General features: G+C 28.2%; 1 protein-coding gene across 1 annotated transcript in view; it reads right to left on the reverse strand.

The window, feature by feature from the left end:
* Nucleotides 1-23,387, reverse strand: part of LOC118190575 (uncharacterized) — a 216,653-nt gene that overhangs the window by 39,672 nt on the left and 153,594 nt on the right. Inside the window, exons 32-39 of the mRNA XM_085820802.1 lie at nt 21,482-21,640; nt 20,416-20,586; nt 18,616-18,780; nt 15,859-16,053; nt 12,867-13,142; nt 9,114-9,368; nt 7,801-8,108; nt 946-1,139 (exon numbers count right to left, since the gene is read on the reverse strand). Of these exons, the coding sequence (XP_085676928.1) occupies nt 946-1,139; nt 7,801-8,108; nt 9,114-9,368; nt 12,867-13,142; nt 15,859-16,053; nt 18,616-18,780; nt 20,416-20,586; nt 21,482-21,640 (1,723 nt within the window). The remainder of the gene's footprint in view (nt 1-945; nt 1,140-7,800; nt 8,109-9,113; nt 9,369-12,866; nt 13,143-15,858; nt 16,054-18,615; nt 18,781-20,415; nt 20,587-21,481; nt 21,641-23,387) is intronic.

The raw sequence follows: 23,387 nt of genomic DNA on the forward strand, positions 1-23,387 counted from the left end.
TGCCTATTATTTTTGCACATTAAGCATCTGAAAAATTATCAGTAAAGTCATAAAGTAAGAAATTTAGAACCAGTTTTTCACACATACCAAAAATTAAAATTTTTTGGTCTATGTGAAAAATTGGCTCTAAATTTCTCACTGTATATCTTTACTTATATATGTATATATATGTATATATATATATATATATATATAATAAATTATTTCCTAAACAGTATTGATTAATTGATTATTGTATTCACACTAAATGGATTTAAGTTCATACAACATTTGATATATATATATATATATAAAACATATAAAACATGAAAATTATCTTATGATTAAGGCTTGTGGTGAACAGCAAGTTTTCATCAATACTTAAGTTTTGGGAAAGCCAAAAGTTATTCTGGATTTTTAAGAGCAGAATAAATTGATCTTTACTGCTTACAGATATGGCATTTATTAATTAGTAAACTTGATGTTCACCCACAGAAAAATTCACATGTAATTGCAAAAGAAAAATATAAATAAATAAAAATACAACTTTGCAGTGAGGAAATCAATATTAACTTAATGCATTAGATTTTTATTTTTTGGAAATTATCCAAATTAAAAGAAAAATACATTAAGAGAAAAAATTAAATACTTCTGTGAAATTCAAATTCATTAGTAAAGAAAAAAGCAATTAATTTATTACTCAACAGGACAGAGTGCTGGGAGTATATTAACTCATTTAATTGATTGGTTAATTGGTTTTAAATGTATTTAGCTAAGTACTTCTATTATAAGGATACATAAAAATTTGGTTAAAAATCATGTTACAAAATATTACTAAATGGGGGGGGGAATCAATAAGTAAATTAGTATATTAACTTTTAAATACTCCTACAGTCTTACAGTTTAACATGAATGCAAATGAATAGTCAATTCCATTTATATTAAACTTGTTTAAATAATACTTACACACAAAAATAATCTTGGAAAAGATCAAGACATTTTGCATTATTAAGGCATGGCTCTCTGGCACAGCTCCCACTGTCAATTTCACATCGCTCTCCCATCCAGCCACTAGGGCACTGACAGATAAATGCATTTATACTATCTGTACAAGAACCTCCATTCATGCAAGGATCTGAAGCACATTCATCAATATTCACCTGAAAAAAAAAAAAAAAAAGTGATAAAGTTTAAGAAACCTTCTTACACTGTAATTTATGGTAAAATATAGATTAATTAATTTACCAAGCAAAACCATGCACAATTTATGAAATGAGTTTTTCTGAGAATAAATAATCATAAAGTTAAGAACTCTGTATAAAGCTACATGTTAAGATTTAGTAACTTATCCTATTGATTAAAGGGAGCCCCCCTTGCTGCTGCTGTTGCTGTTTACTTGATTATGGCAAAACACATAAGGATCATCTGCTTAAACAGAGAATACCTTCACTGCAAGCTTTCTATGGAACACTTGCTCATATTTATGGTACACAAAGAAACCACAAAAAATGCCAAGACATTTTATTTGTTCAGCTTCAGAACCAGATCAAATTACTACTATCATGCTATATTGCTCACTTAGCAAATGTTAAGGTACTGAGTATAGGAGGGTTCAATAAATACAAAATTTAATTCTTGTATGGCCTCCATAAAGCAAGAATTCCAATTATTAAAACATCCATTACCATTTAATACGCTTAAGACTAAATATTTCATTAATTCCTCCATAAAATTTATATCCGTAATTAATAGTTTTATACGATCTTTCACAAATGCCATTTTACCTGGCATGAACAGTGCCGCCCTAACCACAGGGCTAAATGGGCTATAGCCCCAGGACGCAAGCCTTTTGAGGCGGCAATTTTTTATTTGCGATATAGTAAAAATTTATTTTTCATTTTATTAGTTTTTATTTATTTTTAAATTAAAACACTTCTTAAAATATTAAACTGATTTTTATTTCTTCCAAATGTGCTGAAAAACGATAGATAGAGAAGGGCAACGTGAAATAGGAGTAACACCCTACCGATCGTACTTTTGTTTCAGTCGCATTTGAACTGTCGGAGCTGTACTGGAGTTAATATAAGACCACCTACGTATACTCACCGCGTCGCCAGGGCATATTCATTTATCTAAATGTAAATTGCATTATTTTAACAATCCTGATAAAAGATAGTAACATAAAGGGGTCACTGATGCGTACCTTAATATAGATTGCACGACAAAAGTAAAATTGATATAATTCTAGTATTTGTCGACTGAATAAGGTGAATTAAAAAATTGAAAATTAAGTGGAAATTATTAAATTATATTATTATCTTCCTAAGGTAAGTGCTTTTCCTTTTACATACACTAGTGGACAAAAAAAACGCATAATAAAAAAAATGGCATTTAGCAAGATAATATTTATTAATTTTAAAAGGTTTTTTTTCTCAATAAATTGGTTTTTTTTTTCTCATTTTATATTTAAAAATATATTTACTTTAAGGTGATATAACTTTTTTGAAGCAAAATATCTCAAAAGATCCTAAATTAGGATCAAATAAATTGAAAAATATATTAAATGACAGAAAAAGAAAATGTGTTTCATCTAGAACAATTCGTCGTGGATTGTGTTCTATAGGTTTGCCTGGCAGAGTTGCCTGTTCTAAACCATATTTAAGTCCTGAAAATGTTTTAAGCAGATATGAGCATGCTAAGAAATGGGTTTATTACACTCAAGAGCATTGGAATAGCATAATCTGGTCAGATGAGACCAAGATAAACTTGTTTGGATCAGATGGACGAAGATATGTGCGTCGTAAGGTAGGGGAAAGATATAATTTGAAAAATTTAAAGCCAACTGTTAAACATGGCGGAGGGCATATTATGGTTTGGGGTTGTTTTAGCTCTAATGGCACTGGAATGTTAACGATCATTGAGGGAAATATGGATTCCCTTAAATATACTAGGATAATCGACTCTTGTCTTGCATTGTCAGCTTCAAAAATGGGTCTTAATGGATATGAATTCCAACAAGATAACGATCCAAAGTATCGTTCAATGCATTCAAGAGAATATTTCAAAGATAAGAAGATTATTGTGCTAAGCTGGCCATCCCAATCACCAGATATGAATCCAATAGAACATCTCTGGACTCACCTGAAAACAAGAATAAGGGAAAGACAGCCAAAAAAACATTGATGAGTTAAAAAGGATAACGCATGAAGAATGGGACAGGATTGATCCGGATTTCTGCACAAAATTGGTCGAAAATATGCCAGATCGAGCTGAAGCACTTTATAAAGCAAAGGGCGGGCATACAAGGTATTAATTAAACAATATGCATTTTTTTTTGTCCACTTTGATTTTTATAAACCGTTCAATATACTACCTAATTTCTTTATACCTTAAAGTAAATATATTTTTAAATATAAAATGAGAAAAAAAATCAATTTATTTTTTAACCTTTTAAAATTAATAAATATTATCTTGCTAAATGCCATTTTTTTTATTATGCGTTTTTTTTTTTTTTTTTGTCCACTAGTGTATACGTTAGCTAAAAATTAATTAATAATGATATATACATATTTAACAATTTTATAACAATTTTTTATTCCATTATGTAGGAAGACTAACCATGGAACATAAACGAAAAAAATTATCTGGTTCCGCCAACCGTAAATTAAAAGAAGAGAAAGAGGCGAGGCAAAAAGCTGTCTTGGAAAAAATGCCTACATTAACAAATTTCTTTAAAAAAGGCGAAACACTTTCTATGGATATTACAGAGGATGAGCAACACAAAGAGGGAAAAGAAAAAAATCAACAACAGTATGACAATAATGCCCAGCAATCAAATGTGAAAGAAAAAGAAGAGGACCAGAAACAACAAAACATGGAACAGCCACAGCCAGAAGATCAAGAAAGAGAATATTTAGATGAAGTTGAATTTAGTAATATGTTGAGTGTTAATTATACTGATCCAGCATTATGGGGAAGATTAAGCGAAGATAAAATTATAGATATAATGAAGAACATATCTAACGTAGAGGTAGATATTCAAGAACTAGACTTTTCTGCATCTAAAGTGGTCTACAAATCACAGAGCAGGTATGCTACAAAAATGATATTTTATAGACGTTTACAAAACGGAAAACAACAAAAAAGAAACTGGCTTTTATACTCAAATACTTCAGGAAAAGTATATTGCATCCCTTGCAAACTGTTTGGTAGTGCCAATAATCCATTTAGTGCAGGTTTTAATGATTGGAAACACAGTGAAAAAATTTCGGACCATGAAAATTCAGCCCTTCATAAAGAAACACCAGTATAATTGTGAACAGATCTACAGAAAAATGGGAATATTTCAAAAATTATTCTATTATATCAATGGAAAAAAATACGAAATACTGGAAAAATATTTTAGAACGTATCATCGAAGTCATAAAATTTTTAAGTTCAAGGGGTTTGGCTTTTAGGGGAGAAAATCAAACTATTGGTGATAAACATAATGGGAATTATTTAGGGTGCTTAGAACTTTTAGCAAAGTTTGACCCTATTTTGCAACAACATATATTTAATTTTGCAAATAAAGGTACTGGGAATATTTCTTATTTATCTGCAAATATTTGTGATGAGTTTCTAAAAATATTGGGAAGAAATGTTAGATGTTTTATTATCACGGAACTAAAAGAGGCAAAATATTACTCTATTATAGTAGATTCGACGACCAATATTTCCCATATGGATCAATTAACCATTGTCGTAAGATATGTCAATAAAAATGGAACACCCGTTGAAAGGTTTTTAAAATTTTTGGAGAATACTGGCCATAAGAGCTCAGAAATGCAAGACTGTATTTTAAAGCTATTATCTGATTTAGATATTAGTTTGGAAGATTGTAGAGGACAATCTTATGATAATGCCTCTAATATGTCGGGTATATATATAACGGCCTCCAAGCATGCATTAAATCTAGAAATAATCTTGCCATTTACGTGCCCTGTGCGGCACATTCTTTAAATTTAATTGGACAATCGGCAGCTGAATGCTGCATACAAGCAACTAAATTGTTTTTGTTTCTACAAAACTTATACAATTTCTTTGCCGCATCAACATTAAGATGGGAAATTTTAAAAAACATGCTAACAGCAAAAAATAAAGTTCCCAAAAAATTAAGCGACATTCGTTGGTCAGCAAGAGCTGATTCAGTGAAAGTAGTGGTTTCGGGCTATGAAAATTTTAAAAATGCTTTAACTAAACTTTACGAAGATAATTTTCAAAAGCCTGCAACAAAAGTTGAAGCCCATGGGTTGTTAAATGAGTTCAACTCATTGGAAACTGCTATTGTGATAGCATTTTGGAGTGAAATATTGGAAACCATCAATAAAACTAATATATCGCTTCAAAAAGTTGATATTACAATTGAATGCATTGTTTCATTATATGCTTCTTTAGAAAAATTTGTACAATCGAAACGAAATATAGATTCGTTTAACCTTTACAAATTAGAAGGTATAAAATTATCTGGCTGTTATGAATACAAACGGTTACGGAAAAGAAAAAGACAGTTCGACGAAAATACGTCGGAAGAAGTGCAACTTGATGCAAATGACGAATTCCGCATAAAAACATATTATGCTATTATTTATAAAATTCTAGCAGAAGTATAAAAGAGAAAATGTGCATATGTTGACATTTATTCAACATTTGGGTTTCTAGTTAATTTAAAAAATATAAATGAAGACATAATTAGAAATAATGCTGCAAAGTTGTGCGAAATATATCAGAATGATTTAGAAAACAACTTTATTGAAGAATGCATACATTTTAAACATGTGAATTTATTGGAAAATACCGAAAATATATCTATCGCAGAACTAAGTTTAAAGACAATAATCGAGTTAAAAATTGAATCTACATTTCCAAACATAACCACAGCACTGCGCATATTTTTAAGTATTGCCACAACAAACTGCAAAGGCGAAAGATCATTTTCAGCAATCAAAAGAATAAAAAATTACTTACGATCTTCTCTGGGACAGAGTAAACTCAATGATTTAAGTATTTTGTCTATTGAAAGAGATTTATTTGAAAATTTAAATACTAGTGATATTATTGATCAGTTTGCCAAAGAAAAAGCTAGGAAAGTAAATATATAAGTTACATTTGTTTAGATTAAGGTGTGTTTTTGTTCTTAAATGGTTTTTTATTTAATTAAATTTTATTTTTGTTTATGTTATGCACTGATGGAGAATCATATAATAGTTCCGATCAAGTTCTAAGGATTAGACTAAAAACTGATCGGAACTGTCATTATTGAGATAATCCCCTCAAATCTGGGTAAACATTTATACCCATCTTTTAAATAAGTGACTTTAAAGAAAAGTTACAATAAAGATAACAGTTTATTATAAAAGTAATAAATAATTTTTTTCTAGTTCTGACACTTTTGTTTTGTATAACTTTTCCGACTCCCATTTGCAATTCTGTGTATTTTCTTAGGAAGAAGGGCGCATTATTTTTAGTAGCCCATGGGCGCCGAATTCCTTAAGACAGCCCTGGGCATGAAGTCATTCATTTCCAAAGTGAGTAACTTTTGCTTCGCAATTTCTCCCTAACAGATATTCACAGTTTCCTTCTGGATATGATCATCTGCTCAAAAGTTTTTAATTATAGCACAAATGATCTAAGTAAGCAAATGTCTTTTGAAATATCTCTAAGAATTTTATATGTAAAGGCATGAAATATTTTGCATTTAACTTATTGAAACATACTAAATATTTTATAAAATAGCCTTCTTGACCTATGATTACAATTTATACTTAGAGAATCTTTTATTCTTAAGGCTAAAAAAAAATTTTTTAAATCTTATTTCGAGAAATTTAAGAGTTGGAAGTACATGTCTAGGATTTACTTTTTCAAATACTTTGTACATATAAGCACATAAAAAAAATAAATACGAAAAATTACATAATTTTTATGTGCAAGTCATCAAGCGCTGTTGCTTATTTTAAAGACAAAGAATAGAAAGATATTGAAATTACTTTGAGTATTTGAGATAATGTTATAAATCATTAATTTTCAATTAGACTTCAAAAAATAATAAGTATATATACACATAAGTGTCAGCCTATGTGTATATATACTTATTATTAGCTAACAGTATATTTCTGATGGAAAGGAAGTAGCAGCAGATAAGAGAGAAAAGATACCCATTCAAAATAAAAATAAAACAAGTAAGCCTGTACCTGTACTGAGAAAAAATAATGAAATGTTCACTCACTTAATTACATAGGTAATCAGACATTAGTTAGTTCAAAATCTTTATTGCAAAGATACTATTATAAAGATGAAATTAGATTATATCAATATGAAACAATATGCAAAATAATGTGATACAAGTCAGAAATAATTAATATATTAAAAAATTTGCAACCTTGGAACCTTACATAAATATATACTTCACATAATATTCACATAAAATATTCATATAAAATTCTCTCCCATAATTTTGAAGCAAAGCTTTTGTCATATAATCTCTAATCTTCTGTTTACCATTGCTTTATTTTCACTTCTATTGAATATTATTGATTTTTAAGTCAATATATTTCATATTTCATTACAGTCTGGTCTTTTATTGACATAAAACAGTATTGCAAACATTTTCAATCAATTTTTTTATCTTCCTATATGCACTGAAAACAATCGTATTTTTTTACAAAAAACGTTTTGTAAAATATACGAAATTTCTAAAATTGTTGATCAAAAATAATTTTATTACAAATTGTACATTAATTATCAATTTGAAACATTACAAAAAACAAATGATTATATAAATACCTCACAAAGTTCTCCTGTGTAACCAGGGTTACATTGACACATAAATCCATTATCCTTGTCAACACATTTTTCAGTTCCAGCAGCATCACAAGGTCCACTAATACATTCATCAACTTCAGCTTCACACTGCAAGCCAACGAAGCCTGGCCGGCACAAACATGAAAATCCATCCAAGTGGTCCATGCAAGTTCCACCATTTTGACAAGGTTCTGATTCACATGAATCCACTTCATGCTGACATTTAGATCCAGTATATCCAGCATCACATATGCATTTATAGTCATTTACAAGGTCAATACACTGGCCACCTTTGGAAATCAAATAATATTAAAAGAAAGCAAAATAGCAATAAAATAAACATTATTAACAACACAATCTCATTTTTAATAACTGTGCACATATATAATTTCTTAAAGAATTCAGATATTTTTTCTAATTTTTAGCAGCATTTCTCTATTGTTATTCATTATTATCAAAACTCAGTGCAGAATATAATTCATGATAATATTAAAACTAACTGTTTAGCTTCAGTGAACTAAACTGATAACTATTGCATATCTTATCACCTCATCTAATTCATCTAATTATGTGAAGTTAATTGTTTTGCTTCAGTGAACTGAACTGATACTTGTTACATATCTTATCACCTTGTCTGATTCATCTAATAATGTGCAGATAAGAAGATCAGATTTATAAGATAGAAAACTAGAGTAATGTAATATGGAAAGTATAGTCTAGGGTCTAGGTATAGGACAGTATTGCTAGTCTATTCTATGATCTAAACTTTTTGCCTCTGAAAATTAATTTAGATTTCTCAAAGAACAGATCTAAATTAACTTTAAGGGACAAACGACTTCCTAATTAAGGAAAACCCTTTGTGTATAATTACTGTGAATAATAATTTCAGTTTTTTAAGTTCAATAACTGAGATAGCAAAATAATTTTTTTAAATTAGTTATTATAGTTATTATGCTGAATTATAGAAAAGCATTAAAAATAGACCTGCAGCCCCCTTAAAAATTTAGAATATGAAAATTAATTTTTTGTTTTTATACATAATCAAGCAAAGAACTTAGTAAAAAGAAATTAAATGGACGAGGTGAACAGAAAGATTCATTTTCATATCCAGTTACAATAAAATAAAATATCCTGAATTTTAGCTCTTTCTATAGCACTTTACAGTTTACTGCTCATTAAAAATTTTTAGTTACCTTCTTTATAGATACAATTTTGTTATTGAATTCTTTTATATGAAGTGTAACATTTTATATAATATATGAGTTTTTAAAAATTTATAGAAGAAAATTCATTACCATTTTGACAAGGATCATTGACACATTCATCGATGTTCATTTCACAGCTTACACCTGTCCAACCAGGATCACATATGCACTCGTGGGAAAACAGCCTGTCAACACAAATGCCATTAATGCAAGGGTTAGTAGCACATAAGTCTATCTTTCTCTCACATCTCTTTCCAGTAAATCCTGGTGGACAATCACATCTGAAGTCATTAACTAAGTCAGTACAGTTCGATCCCAATAAGCATGGTTCTTCTACACAATCATCTATAAAATAAAAATTGAAATTATAAGGATATAATACTGGAATTTTACCATTACATCATTAAAAAATAAATATCAGAGCAATGAGTAAATTAATAAGCTAGAGTCCATATATATAATAAATGTACAGCCCATGAGTGGCCAAGCAGTAAAATCACTGAACTCTGGTAGTTCAGACCTGGATTAGAATCCAGATGAACGGGCTAGCTGCATGAGTGTTTTCATTGTTTTCCCAGTGTGTAATGTGTATATGAGCCACTTTAACTCAGAAACTCCTCTACAAAGGCTTCCCTTTCCTTAGGCAGACAGCCCAAGTGTGCTTTGCCATAATAAACTAAACCAAATAATAAATGTACAATGAACAACCCACCTACTGAAATAAAAAATCACAGTTTTTATTGTTTTTACTCAATAAGGAGTACACCCAGCTCTTTAGGACACACCAGCAGACAAATGGTAAAATCACTGAATACTGGTAGTTCTACCTGGGTTTTATTTCCCACTAATGGGCTGATCATATGGGAATTTTTGTGGCTTCATCCATGTATAATGTCATAATTAATGATACTAATTAAGTAAACCAAACCAAATCCAGTTTGTTGACACTATGAAAATGATACAGAACAAATATGCTATCAGTCCCCCACATGTAAATATTCTGAGAATCAGAACTTAAGCTGAATCTCCACTTGTTTTAAAATAATATGCAGGTCAGTGATCTTAGGTCCAAATCTGATCTATGCACTAATTTATGACAGCTTTCTTTCTTACACAAATATCTTTTTCCATTGTCTCAACATCTTCAAAAATCAACCGAGGAAAATTTCAGTCAACAGTTGCCTTGCTATCAGTTCTAGAGGAGGGGCAGAGTTTTCTTCATTTGTTATTCAAGGATGTTCTCACCTTAGTACATGCCTTCTACATCTCCACATTCTGAGAACTAAATCTTTTATGAAAAACTGAGAAAACTTGCTCATATAAACACCAGGCATCCAACCTTGTTTAGCTTGAGACTGCCTATTTTTCAGATCCATCAGCTACTCTGTTTCATAAATATTCTCAGAAATGCTGCAGAATTGTTATTCTAGAAGCCAAAATTCTTCAACTCTTAAAAGTTTCACTGCCTGAAGCATTTAAACAAATCAATTATGTGACAGATGGATAATATAATATTTTGATTTGACATAATTCTTCTGCAAGAGTTAGAAAAGCTATTACTGAATATTTTCAATGTGAGTTACTCCTTTTTTTCTCAAAACTATTTAGATTATGTTTTATACATTTCAGAAAGTTTTCATTTCATTTCTTTAATTTTATACATAATTTAAGTAACAATGTTTCATATAATTTTAAATGACTTAATTATTTATATTTCATTAATAAGTACCATTTTTGGTTGCTATCAAGATTATTTTAGTGAATATTACAGAAGATGCTATACTTTGAAGAAGAAAAAACAATCTGAAAGGATTCAGATTTTAACACCACAGCAGAGGATTTGTTAAATTTTTTTATGCTCTTACTCAGGTCACAGGTTAACAATCTGCTTTTGGATTTACTCCAAATAACATAATTTTTTTTTTAATCTTTATTATTACACATAGCTTTCTTTGACTTATGCCACATAATATTCTGCAGTAAAACCACAAAAGTTTTAAAAGCAGCATATTTTCAGAATTCCTGATAGAGTGTTAAGTTTTGCCATATATTTTTATATTTTTTCCGTCTTTTCTCAGTTTATCATCTCCTTATTCAGATTTTTTTGTCTTTTTAACTTTATAATTAACCATCACTTTCTTCACACTTACACATAAAATTTAATGGCAAAATCGCAAAGCTTTTAAAAGTAGGATATATTTAAAATTCCAGTACAGTGTTAAATGTTGCCACTAATTTTTTCAGTATTTTCTCAATTCATTATATGACCATACAGTTTTTTTTAGCAAGATGAATTATACAACTTTTATTTATTAAACCTTACTTTCTTTCAATTAGAAAAATCCAACAACAAAATCACAAAATATTTACAAATAGCACATCTTTAGAATTCTTGATATAAGAGTTAAGCATCGCCATATATTTTTTTATATACTATATTAAATTCTTAATATAGTGAGTATAAAAAAATATATGGCTTTTATTAAAACTAATAAAATATAATAAATTATTATATATAAATATAATAATTTATTATATTTTATTATATATAATAAAAAAATAATACATAGTGATAACATCTGATGCCAACATCTATTTGTGTTATCATACATTTTTTGACATACATTATATTATTTCTTTAAAAATAACCCATGACAATAAAATCTGGTGGCAATACTCTTTTATATGAAAAGCGACACGGACAAAAAAAGTGACAATTGAGAGTAACAGCTCCTCTGGAGTTATTTTAAAAAAAATAAACTATTCAACTCTTAAGTTCATGAATCAACTTGATTTTAAGCAGTTAAGCAGTGATTTTCTTCACATAAATGCTTAAAAAATGCCTCAGTGATGCATTTTAAGCAATTATGGGAACAAAATAATAAAAACATCCTTGCAGACATGCAAAAAGTGTTAAACTTATTGAAGAAAACTACGACTTCTTTCACACTGCCCACCAATATGTTTGTATTTCTATAACAGAAGGTAATATAATTTCTCCAAGCACACTCCTCTGAATAAAAACATTATTCAGGATATTAGAATAAAAGCTCTGCATTTACAAAAGAACTGCAGTAATTTTTAATGAAGAACTATGGTATTGCCTTTAAAATAGATGTTATTTTCACGTAGTGCTGGTGTTTATAAGTTTATAAGAATTTACATACAGCTTGCACTTGTCATGATCTCATGACAACTAAAAAGTAACAGTAATTTTATATTTTAAAAGAATTGCTGCCTCTGAAAGTAACATGTTAAGTACATTTATCACAATAGTTTTTAATAAAAATATACACAAAATATAACATCATCACAATAAAGATTAAATTAAATTAAAGATTAAAGTTGATATGACATATTAATTATGACATTAGCACAATAGTAGGCGTTGATGTTTCAATTTACTCACTTGCACTTCATGTGCCAATTTTTGCTATATTGATAATTCCATAACTAAGGGTACAATTCAATAATAATTACAGAAAATCCATAAAATTTTTACCTCTAAGAAAGCAGCAGAATAATAAAGAATACAGACTTATGAGAGAAAGGAATATAGGAGAAATATTTTCATTTCTTCCAAAGAACATTTTTGTATGATGAGTTAAAATGAAATCATATGAAGAGGTAATCTGTCAGGATAATAGCAGTAGCTATTAAATCTATACTAAATCTGTTTGGAATGCTGTACATGAGAGTTATAATTTTAGGTAGCCAGAAAAATAACAAAATAAAAAAAAGCAATCTGTACATAAACTAGATATTTGCTCTATTTTCTATAAACCTAACAACAAAAAGCAATTAAAATAAAATTTTTAATTTGATAACATGTAACTGGCTTACCTATGTTAACATCACACATTCTGCCCGTCCATCCTGGCAAACACTCACATTTGTATCTCCCTTGCAATAAAGGAATACAACTTGCACCATTGCTGCATGGACTGCTTTCACTTGTGCAAGGATTCACAGTAGTATCACACTCTACACCTTCATAGCCAGAGCGGCAAAGGCAATTATAATTACCTAAACCTGGTAAATTTTGGCACATAGCTCTCTCAGGACATGTGACATTTGTACAATCTGATATTTCTATTTGGCACTGCAGGCCTGAGTAACCTATAAAATGAAATTTATATAACCATTAATCAGTTTTATCATGTATACTATTTAATAATTCCCTAAATTACCAAATAAATAAATAAATAAATAAATAAAAATAAGACATATATTTGAATAAAATCACCAAAAAATAAATAAGACATGTAATATTTGAATAAATTAAATTCAGCAAAAGCCACTATTGGCTTCTTTGAAACATCATGAATAAATCCTCAAAAAATATTACACAGATATCCAAGAAATACAGAAGATATACTTACTATTATATGTACTTGGTATTCCAAAATGATTAATTCACTTACAGAGATTATATACAAGAAAAATAGCTGAACCTATGCCATTTACTTTTGTTTATTTATTTTTTTTTTCAAGGGAGTACTGAAATCCTTATCATTTCTTGAAACCAAATTTTCATTTTCAAAAATGACATCTTCCATAGAGAAGATCTTTCATGTTATGCAAAATGCAAAAGAAGAGAAAACAGTTTTACAAGAATCCACTTTATAAGTATATGAAGGAGGTGGCTTCATAATGCATTCCTTTCAAATGCTTGATTGCATCTTGTCCAGAAAAAAGGCACTGAATGTTCATATGTGAGTGAAGGCATACATGTACTGAAGATTCCTTTCAACAGCATTCCAATAAATGGCAGAGAAGCTATGAGTTAATGAAGTCAGAAAACTTTAGAGTTTGTAAATTTCTAAATGACAAGCTAACAGAAAGCTACACTGCAAGATCACAAATTCAAAATAAAGGGGTAAAAAATGTCTGCCCGATTCTTCAAATCCCATTTCTCATGAAACCATGGGAAGGTAAAAATATTTATTCGACCTTTTTTCCAAGATATTCATGAAGTGATACTGAGGATCATTATTGCCATCAGGTTGGTTAATGAACACAGTGATGAATGAACAGAGGCTAAGGTGAATTAGAAATTGGATGTTTTTTGCATCATGAAAGAAAATCATATTAAACATTTTGAAAGTGAATAAAACTTTAAAAATTTCCATTTGAAACACCAATAGTTACAATAGTATAACTGCAATATTTAATATTTTATAATAAATGAAAGTATATAAATTATGTTTGGGAAGCTTGTATAAAATTTGTAATAATTAAGAAATCTAGCTGAATAAAATAATGTGAAACACTATAATACAGATGCACATTAATTTAATCATGTAGCAGGTATCAATAATAAAACAATTTCCATTAGAAATAACACAAACAATTTCCATTAGAAATAGATTTTTAAATATAAAAAAATGTGATAAAAAGTTTAATTTCTATAATTTTAGTTGAAGATCTAATACCCATGCTTAGCACCATAAGATATGATGAGGTAATATGTTCCATATTAATATATACTATACCAAAAATAAAATTGAAAAGATGATAGAGAAAATGAAAGCAATGAAATTTCATTATTATAAATCCTCAGATTTTTAACTTTACATTCAGATTTTATTATGAGGTAAATTTTTCATTATGCTTTTATGTCAAAATTTGACCACCACATACTTGAGTGAAATCTTGTTTGCAAACAAGGGAATCTGGTTTCAAAGTTTTCACAAACACCTGATACAATGAACTGTGAAATATTGCTCAATAATAAAAAATAGATTGTTCTACAGAAAGTGTCATGTCAAACTTTAAAAATAACATCAAGAATCAGAACAAAAATTTCAAATGATAAGTAATATTTATGTATGTTTCATTTTGACACAGATTACACATACTGTCAAATCCTCCACTTTTAGCATCGTTTAGAAATAAATGTGCAGCAAAATTTGACTACATTTAACTTAAGACATATTCGGAAATTAAAATACTCTCTTTATAAATATACTTAATATATAAATGCAAAGAAAAAAATGTTATAAAGAGCTTTTATACTTATTAGTATTTAAAAAAAGGTATTTCTGACTAAAAGATTGGTAGCATGGAAATTAAAAATAAAAATATGGTAACATACTTTCTGAAAATCAAATATTCAAAATAATTACGTAACAAAATTAAATTCTGTAATAAGAAATTGGGTTTAGATAAAATGCTAAATAATTGTTACTTATAAATCTACAAAAGTCTTTTTGAAAACTCTGCAAACTACCAAAATTTTACACGCAATTTGTGTAAAATCAAAAATTTTTTAAGTGTTAATAAGTAATGAAATAATTTCCTAATTTTTATTAGCAAAACATTCATAAATAACTTTCATGACAATAAGAGTGTGCATAAAATTTGATTTTTAACACAAAGACTAAATTTTTTTTTTTTTTTTGCCTAAATGCCCATAATAAAACTTAACTTACTTTAAAATTCTAGATGTACACAATATTATAATTTTGTTGGGAATGTGGAAAAGATGACTCATTTTCAGAACATTAAAGAAAAGTAAAATTCTCATAAAGCATATACTTGAATACTTATAAAAGCATGAAATTTTTTTTTCTCTTTAATTCATGCAACCAGAAAATGTTTAGATACTTAAATTAAAAAATCAATAATTGCATAAAGAGATATAATTCCTACAAACAAGAATGATACATCAGATGACAGATAAGATTTTTCTCATAAATAATAGTGAAAATACATTCAATAAATATTCAGAAATTCATACAAAACCTTAAGTATTATGGATTTTAGTTGCAAGAGGATAAAATACACTAAAAATATGAATATTTAAGAATGAGTAAATCAGTATTGTATCTACCTGGTGGGCAGTCACAAGTATATCCCTGAGGGAGATCATTACATTTTCCTCCATTATAACAAGGTTGACTTGCACATTCATCCACATCTATTTCACAAAACTGACCGCTAAACCCAGCAGGACAATAGCAAGAGAGATGATGTCGTTGAATGAGACATAAACCTCCATGCTGACATGACTGACTGCTGCATTGCACTAAAATAAATATAAGTTACCAATTTTATGTAAAAATACCTTACAATGTTTTCCCCAACCATTTAGCATTATTTTTAGAATGAAACATTTTAAATATTTCAATGTCAAACAACAACTAAAAGAATCAAATTTTAGTACAGCAGGGTCATTTCAAAAGAACTCCAAACTGAGTAAAATTCACTTTAAAATACATAATCCAGGTTACTGAACTAATCGTGATTTTGATGTAAAATATGTTAATATTTAATTAGATATTCTAAACTTTAAGTTCTTTGGTTAATTTAATTTTGCAATTGTTTTATATTAATAAAATCCTGAGTAGAGAAGGAAAGCTTTTATTTATCAAAGTACTTTTATATACAATGAAATAGAATTAATAATTAACCTACACAATTTTATGTGGATAAACTTACTAATGAAATATTTATAGACATAAAATAGAGTTAGATGCAATTATTGATGATTAAACATTGTTCGTAAAAAGTTCTATAAATATCTACAGTACATTAAAACAATTCAGTCAAGTAAAATTTGATAAGAAAAGTTATGAGAAATTTGCCCAATTTAAGTTTTATTAATTCAATAATTTTCATTTATTGCTGGGAAACATTTTCCTTGATAAAGGGTAAAAATTAAAAGCTAGGAAATTCAGACACACGATAAAAAACTGGTTGTCTTTCAGGAAAAGAAAGTTCGCACCTATGTTACCTGCAAGCAATAAAAAGTAATCAATCCTATTTGTGAACAAAACAAATTATTTAGACCAGATACATGAGTGAAACAAAGAATTAATACAATATTTGTTGTATTAATATTGTTTAACAATAATTGTTGTCAATATTATTATATTGACAACAATATTTGCAATGTATAATGCCAAAGGCTGCTTTTAAGTTGAAGAAAACACACATATTTAAATTTTTGTTATATATTAAAATTAGTTTAAACAGAAAATTTTATTTTCTTCCAACAGTTTTCAGCTCTCATTTCAACAGATGCTTTGCCAAGGTACTCCATAAAAAAATTCAAACCAGAATGCTATTGAAAAGATAGCCCACCAGAAAATAAAATCAAAATTTAACCATTCTGCATAATCATTAGATAACAGACTCGATAAACTGAAGCAAACTGTGTTGCTTTATATCATCAATCATTAAGCAAATGGCATAGAATATGGAATTATTAAATATGAAAATTTAAATGTCACTATAAATCATTAAATAAATAGGCAAAACTTTAAAATTTTTACTTATTATAGTTTATTAACATTCTAGCAATCTATGATCTAAATGTGAAATATGTATGACATTTGCAATAATCTAATATGCTAAAGAAAGCTCATACAGAAGAACATAAAAAATTTTATGCCTTGGATCACAATTTTCCACAATTTTTTAACTATTTAGATTTTCTTTAATATAAATAGTGGAACTTCAATTATCAGTCAAATTCAAGACCATTATAGTGACAGACAAGAGAACTGATAGCTTACAAAAACTTCACCAATATCAAAAGATGGGCAGATCAATAATGAAGATTAATTTTTTGCATAGTGCGTTTTATAGTACAGATAAAAATCAAAATTCTCAGCTCCTCAATAACCAGATACTTGCTCATCAAGCATTGGTCAGGAATGGCAGAGCCCGATAGTCAATTAGCTATCTGACCAAGAATACTGCTCCGGGATAGACTGACATTACACTTGAGACATTGAAAAGAGATATATAACTACAAACATCCTGCTTTTTATAGAATTTGAACCTGAGCCTTACAATATGACAGTTGGCATAAAATTTAAGCTACTAAATGAATTTTAGTTAATTCGCTTATTAATATGTACAGTAAAGACATAATATTAAAAATAAAATCAAAACAATTTGTAGCCACAAGTAATATAATAAAGATAAAATAGTTTAAATATGCCTCCCCTTCCCTACCATAATTTATTTTTATTTCTTATTCTGTTGTTAAGATAATAAATTATTGTGAAGATAAAATAGATAAATATAAAGATAAAATAGTTTAAATATGCCTCCCCTTCCCTGCCATAATTTATTTTTATTTCTTATTTTGTTGTTTGTGTCTGTACACAAAAAAATCCTGTTGAAATTTCAGTTTTGGGACATGAATAGTTTTGGATGGTATGGTAAAATTACTCATAATTATCAGGCTTGATTGGCAATTAAGGGAAAATCTTTTCTCTGCCGTTTTATCTGACAATACAATAACATACATTTTGGAACAGTATTTCAGCATTTTATTGTAAACATGGTAACAGAAATCATAATATTTTTTTTTGCACAATATAATCTATTTTTTTTTAAATTCTTTTTTAGATTCATTCTCTTTTCATATTGTCTCAATAGCTGATGGATGCAGAATTTAATGGTTCAAAGAGTCACAGATAATCCCATACCCATACATTAATGAAACTGCATGAAAAAGATAAAAAGGTTGTAGTAATTCAATTTGAGATATAATTTAAGGTTTTATGTAATAATTCTGAACAGTTTATAATGTATGAAAAATATACTTAGACATAATCAAGAAAAATAAGCTTACATGGAACACATTCTGTTTGACCAGTAGAGCCTGCTCTTGCTGTTGTATGAGAAGAGGCACATTCCAAACATGATGTCTGTCCTTCTAGTGACTGATAGAAATTCACTGGACAGACAGCACATGGTTCCAACCCAGTTTCAGAATACATTCCAGCAGGGCAACGAGCTGTAAAAGAAATGTTACAAATAATTCTTCATGAAATATTTTAAATAATGAGAATTTGACTATCAGTCAAACAGCTCTAAAGTTTTATGGGAAATATATCAATTAATATTAAAGTATTTTCAGTTGAGTTATTGATAAAATTAATTAAAAAGGTAAAAATAAGATTTAATATTATAATTTTAGAATACACAATACAGTACAAAGTCTGAAATGCTGATGTCAATTATCCGGAATGATCTAAAATACGGACCTCAAAACCACCAACAACGTTTTCTCGTAGGCTTTACTCATGTGCATTTGATTCCCTACTCCATGCATAATAAAATTTAATGGAATAACTTGTCTTTAGTTGCCAAGCTCATGATGCATAGCCAAATATGTATAGTGAAGGATAGCTAAATTTGATGATGAGAGCCACTAATTTTAAAGGTTTTCAGATATCGCAAAAAAAAAAAAAAAAAAAAAAAAAAAAAAAAAAAAAAAAAAGGTGAAATTTTCCAATTGACAGATTTTGCAAAGAAATGTGGAGAAGCCGTAATAAATGAAGATGATATAAAAGAAGTTTTTCATTGTGATGACAATGCTTCTCAATCATCAATTAATTAATGAATGGCAAAATCCGTAGTATGGTTCTAGATCCAGAAAATACTGCTACTGATAGTAAAGAAAGTGACAGAGAAGTTACTGAAAACGAGAAAATTTTGATTGACAAGTTAGTTGGAATTCTCGAAACAGCAGGACTTCAGCAATGTAACTAAACAAGAGATGACATGTTTGATTATATCATTTGCAAATACATCTGTCTACAGAATAAAAGAGAAAGTATTAGCACAAAAAATGAAGCAACTTAATTAACTTACATTAAAAGAAATGTTTAATAAGGTAAAGAAATAAATATTTAGCTCTTTTTTTTTTTTTTTTTTTTTTTTTTGTAAATTCTGATACCCTTTAGATCATAAATACTTAATTATTTCATAAATCATGATTTCATATTTTTAATTTTCTAATTTCTACATGCCATCTTAGTAGATTTAAACTGATGATCTAATATCCGGAAAAATCCCAAATCTGGAATCGGCCGAAGTGCTGACGAGTACGGATTTTGGACTTTGTACTGTACTTAATTAGTAAAAGTTTCTCCAATATAATTAAGTTCATTATCAGCATTCCTATTTACAAATCATAAGCAATCATTCCATTATGACAACTGGTGCTGAAAGTTCTCAAATAACAGTATATTAAATCCATTTTTTTTATAGTGACCAACTGTTATGTCTTTCTTTGAAGGGGAATAGAACATAAGGGCTTACTATAATGAGCAGCAAATATATCAATATTTAATGTTAAAATCAGCTATATTAAAATACATTAAAGTCTAGATAAATAAGCAAATCCATGGCTTTATGAAAACAAACATACAAAAATGAATGACACTTATGTTGCAAGGAAAATATTCCATCCTTTGGATATTTTCTAGATTTTTAAGATGTACAATAATTAATCATCAGTTTCTTAATGCATTTCTCTCTAACAATTCATTTAAACTCACTTTTTTTAAAGGATTCTTTGATAATGAATAATGAGACATCAAATTTATATTTTCATGGAATTAATTTCAATTACTACTTCACATACCTCTGCAATCAGATGGCTCTTTAGATCCTGGGGAATAAGTGTAAGTATTTGCTGGACATTTGAAACATTCTTTAAATCCATCAACAGGAGGATCACCAGTGTAAGAATTACTTGGACACTGAAGACATGGGACAAGACCAGTTGGAGAATAAGTACCATAACCACAAACAGCTAAAAAATAAGATAGGCACAACTATACCTTATAACATATATTTAACTTATTATTATGCTATTTATTTCATTAATTTACCAGATACATTTATAACTATTTCTTTAAAATTTTACTTTTCATTAAATTATCAATTTTCCATCTGCATTTTTTGCCTATTAATAATGGAATTTTTTCCTGAGTAAAAATCCACAGCATGATTTAAAACTGAATTCATAAGAACAATAGCAAATCTCACTGAAAGTAATGTAGCCTTATGGCCCTAATTATTTCCTTAGAGTACTTTATTTTAAACGTAACTAAATTTCAATTGAGTAAACTGATTATTTTATACATCAGATTTAATTTTAAATTTTGAAATATTTAATTAATATTTTATTACAATTATTTACAATTGTTTTATTCAGTCAGATTTATTATTTGCCATTTTTTAAAATAAATTCCATTGCTTTTTTAAAATATTACTAATCAACAGTTTGTTATTTTTATGAATATTTTTAAATTGACATCTTTGTTCACTCAGTTGATTTTTTCTGTTTTTTTAAACCAATTACCTTATTGCTTCATTATTAAATTAATTATGGTAGTATTCATTTTAAATTTTTTGCCTATTTTCATTATACAAAGTCTAACTGTTAAGAAATTTTCACAAATTTGTCCTATTTCTTTAAAATTCTCTATCTTTGCCTATGTGATTCAAAAGATATCTACATGTTTGATTATATCATTTGCAAATACATACAATAACATTAAAATTGATAACAAAACTAAATAAGTATTTAAATGCAAATAATTACACAAAAAACATAGATACATAAAAAATTCAAATTAAAATGCTATATGTGATATAATAATTTTTTCTAATGTATCTTCTAATAGAAATACATAAAAACTTACAAATGCATTCTGTTATGCTTTTACTTCCTTCCTGTTTAGTGAAAGTCCCAAGAGGACATTGTTTGCATTCCGCTTGTTGTGTTAAATCTTGATAAGTACCTCGAGGACAAAACATGCATCCTCCATCTAATGATGCATATGTACCAGCTGGACAATGCACTATTTAGGGGGGGGAAATAAAAATTTCAAATAAAATTCGCCTCTATTTCAAAATTTCAAACTATTACGTTAAATTAATTAAACCCGATTTACATGTATTTTTTATAACTTCTTTCATTAATTAAATGTAAATATTAACCTATATGAGTTCCTTTCATTTTTTAAATATATGATACATTAAAACCTCAGTTTACAAATGTAATTCATTCCTAAGGCCATTCATCATTCAAAATATTCATAAACTAAAATGATTATCTGTTTAAACTCTTCAACAGACTTTTGCATAGTACAAAATGAATAGAAATTATTAAATCAAAGATAAAAAGACAAATATAACATTAAACTAATAAAATGGATAGAAACTTAATTTTATCTGAATTAAATCTACAAAGAGTGGATGGTATATGGAAATGATGATGAAGAGAAAGGAAAGAAATGCTACTGTTTAATGGAGAAGTCCTCTCGACTCTGCTTGAGACTCAATGGGTCTCCAGCTCACTCAAAATTTGTTGTTGTCTATATTTTAAAATGTCTCTAAAGTGAGTCATGGCATTTTCATTGAAAATACTTATGCTTTACCTTAAAAGGATACCTTGCAGGACCCTTATCAGGATGACATCATTATAAAAAATATCATACCATACTCTATTTTGCACAAATTTCACAGATCAAGAACTAATCCTTCCTCTTTTTTTCTGAAAACATTCCTTCCACAGTCTACATTTATTGCTTTTTCTCAAGTTGCTTTAATTTTTTCTCATTATGCCCATTATAACATTTCTTTAGTAACTTCTTCATGGCTTCAGTATTAACTTCCAAGCATATGGTTTTGCCTAGAGACATTATATCATGCATAACAAAACAAGAGTGCCAGAGATTTTAGTCTCTGACTATAGCACAAACTGGCCATAACTTCCTCCAAGCCAAATTAATAATTGCATAAGTGTATCATGTAAGAATTCATAATACATTGCCAGACTTTGTTTAAGGAAAATTCAGCAATGGAAAATGTGAAAATGATGTTTCTGGAAGTTTCTGAGTGTTAATTCTGTGGTAGTGTTTACTTCAAAACATCTTTGAAAATCATTTACTGCCAACTTAAGTATTCAAAATTCAAGACACTGGTCATCATCTGATATTATTTTTCAAATAATTTCTTCATGATGATATGTGTTCACAATCCAAGGTTCCACTGTATGTGAAGCTTTGATTTATGAACAGAAAAAGTAAAAGTTCTTAGCATTTAAGACAAGTCGATTTAAAAAAAAAAAAAAAAAAAAAAAAAAAAAAAAATGGATAAGGAAAATGTTTAAGAATGTTCAAATGGTTTTTTTAAGAATTTTTTTTTAAATCAGCACATCTTTTTAGATAGTTAAAAAAGTGCAAGGGGGTTCTCGCAACAGCTGTAAATATTTTCTTCAAGCATCAATATATATAGCAATATTCTATGAAGTGCATATGCACTTTAAAGAATTAAGTGATTAGATATTCTTAAGGAACTGAGTTCTATTAGCATAAAATATTAATTGAAAATTAAAAGATTCTTTTTAATCTCAATAATTACTAGATGCAACCATAGAATTAAATTAAAATAGAAACACTAAAATTTTTATTCCTGCATTTTAAGATATTGTAACAAATATTATACAGTCAAAAGTCGTTAATTCGGACCTCAAAGCTACAAACTTTCTGCGCATGCGTCGACTTGACGCATGCGCGTAAGACCTTTACGGCTGCGAATTTGCAT

The sequence above is a fragment of the Stegodyphus dumicola genome, chromosome 7, assembly GCF_044657685.1.
Source record: "Stegodyphus dumicola isolate Sdum_Otavi_A_Nest chromosome 7, ASM4465768v1".
Taxonomy (NCBI): Eukaryota; Metazoa; Arthropoda; class Arachnida; order Araneae; family Eresidae; genus Stegodyphus; species Stegodyphus dumicola.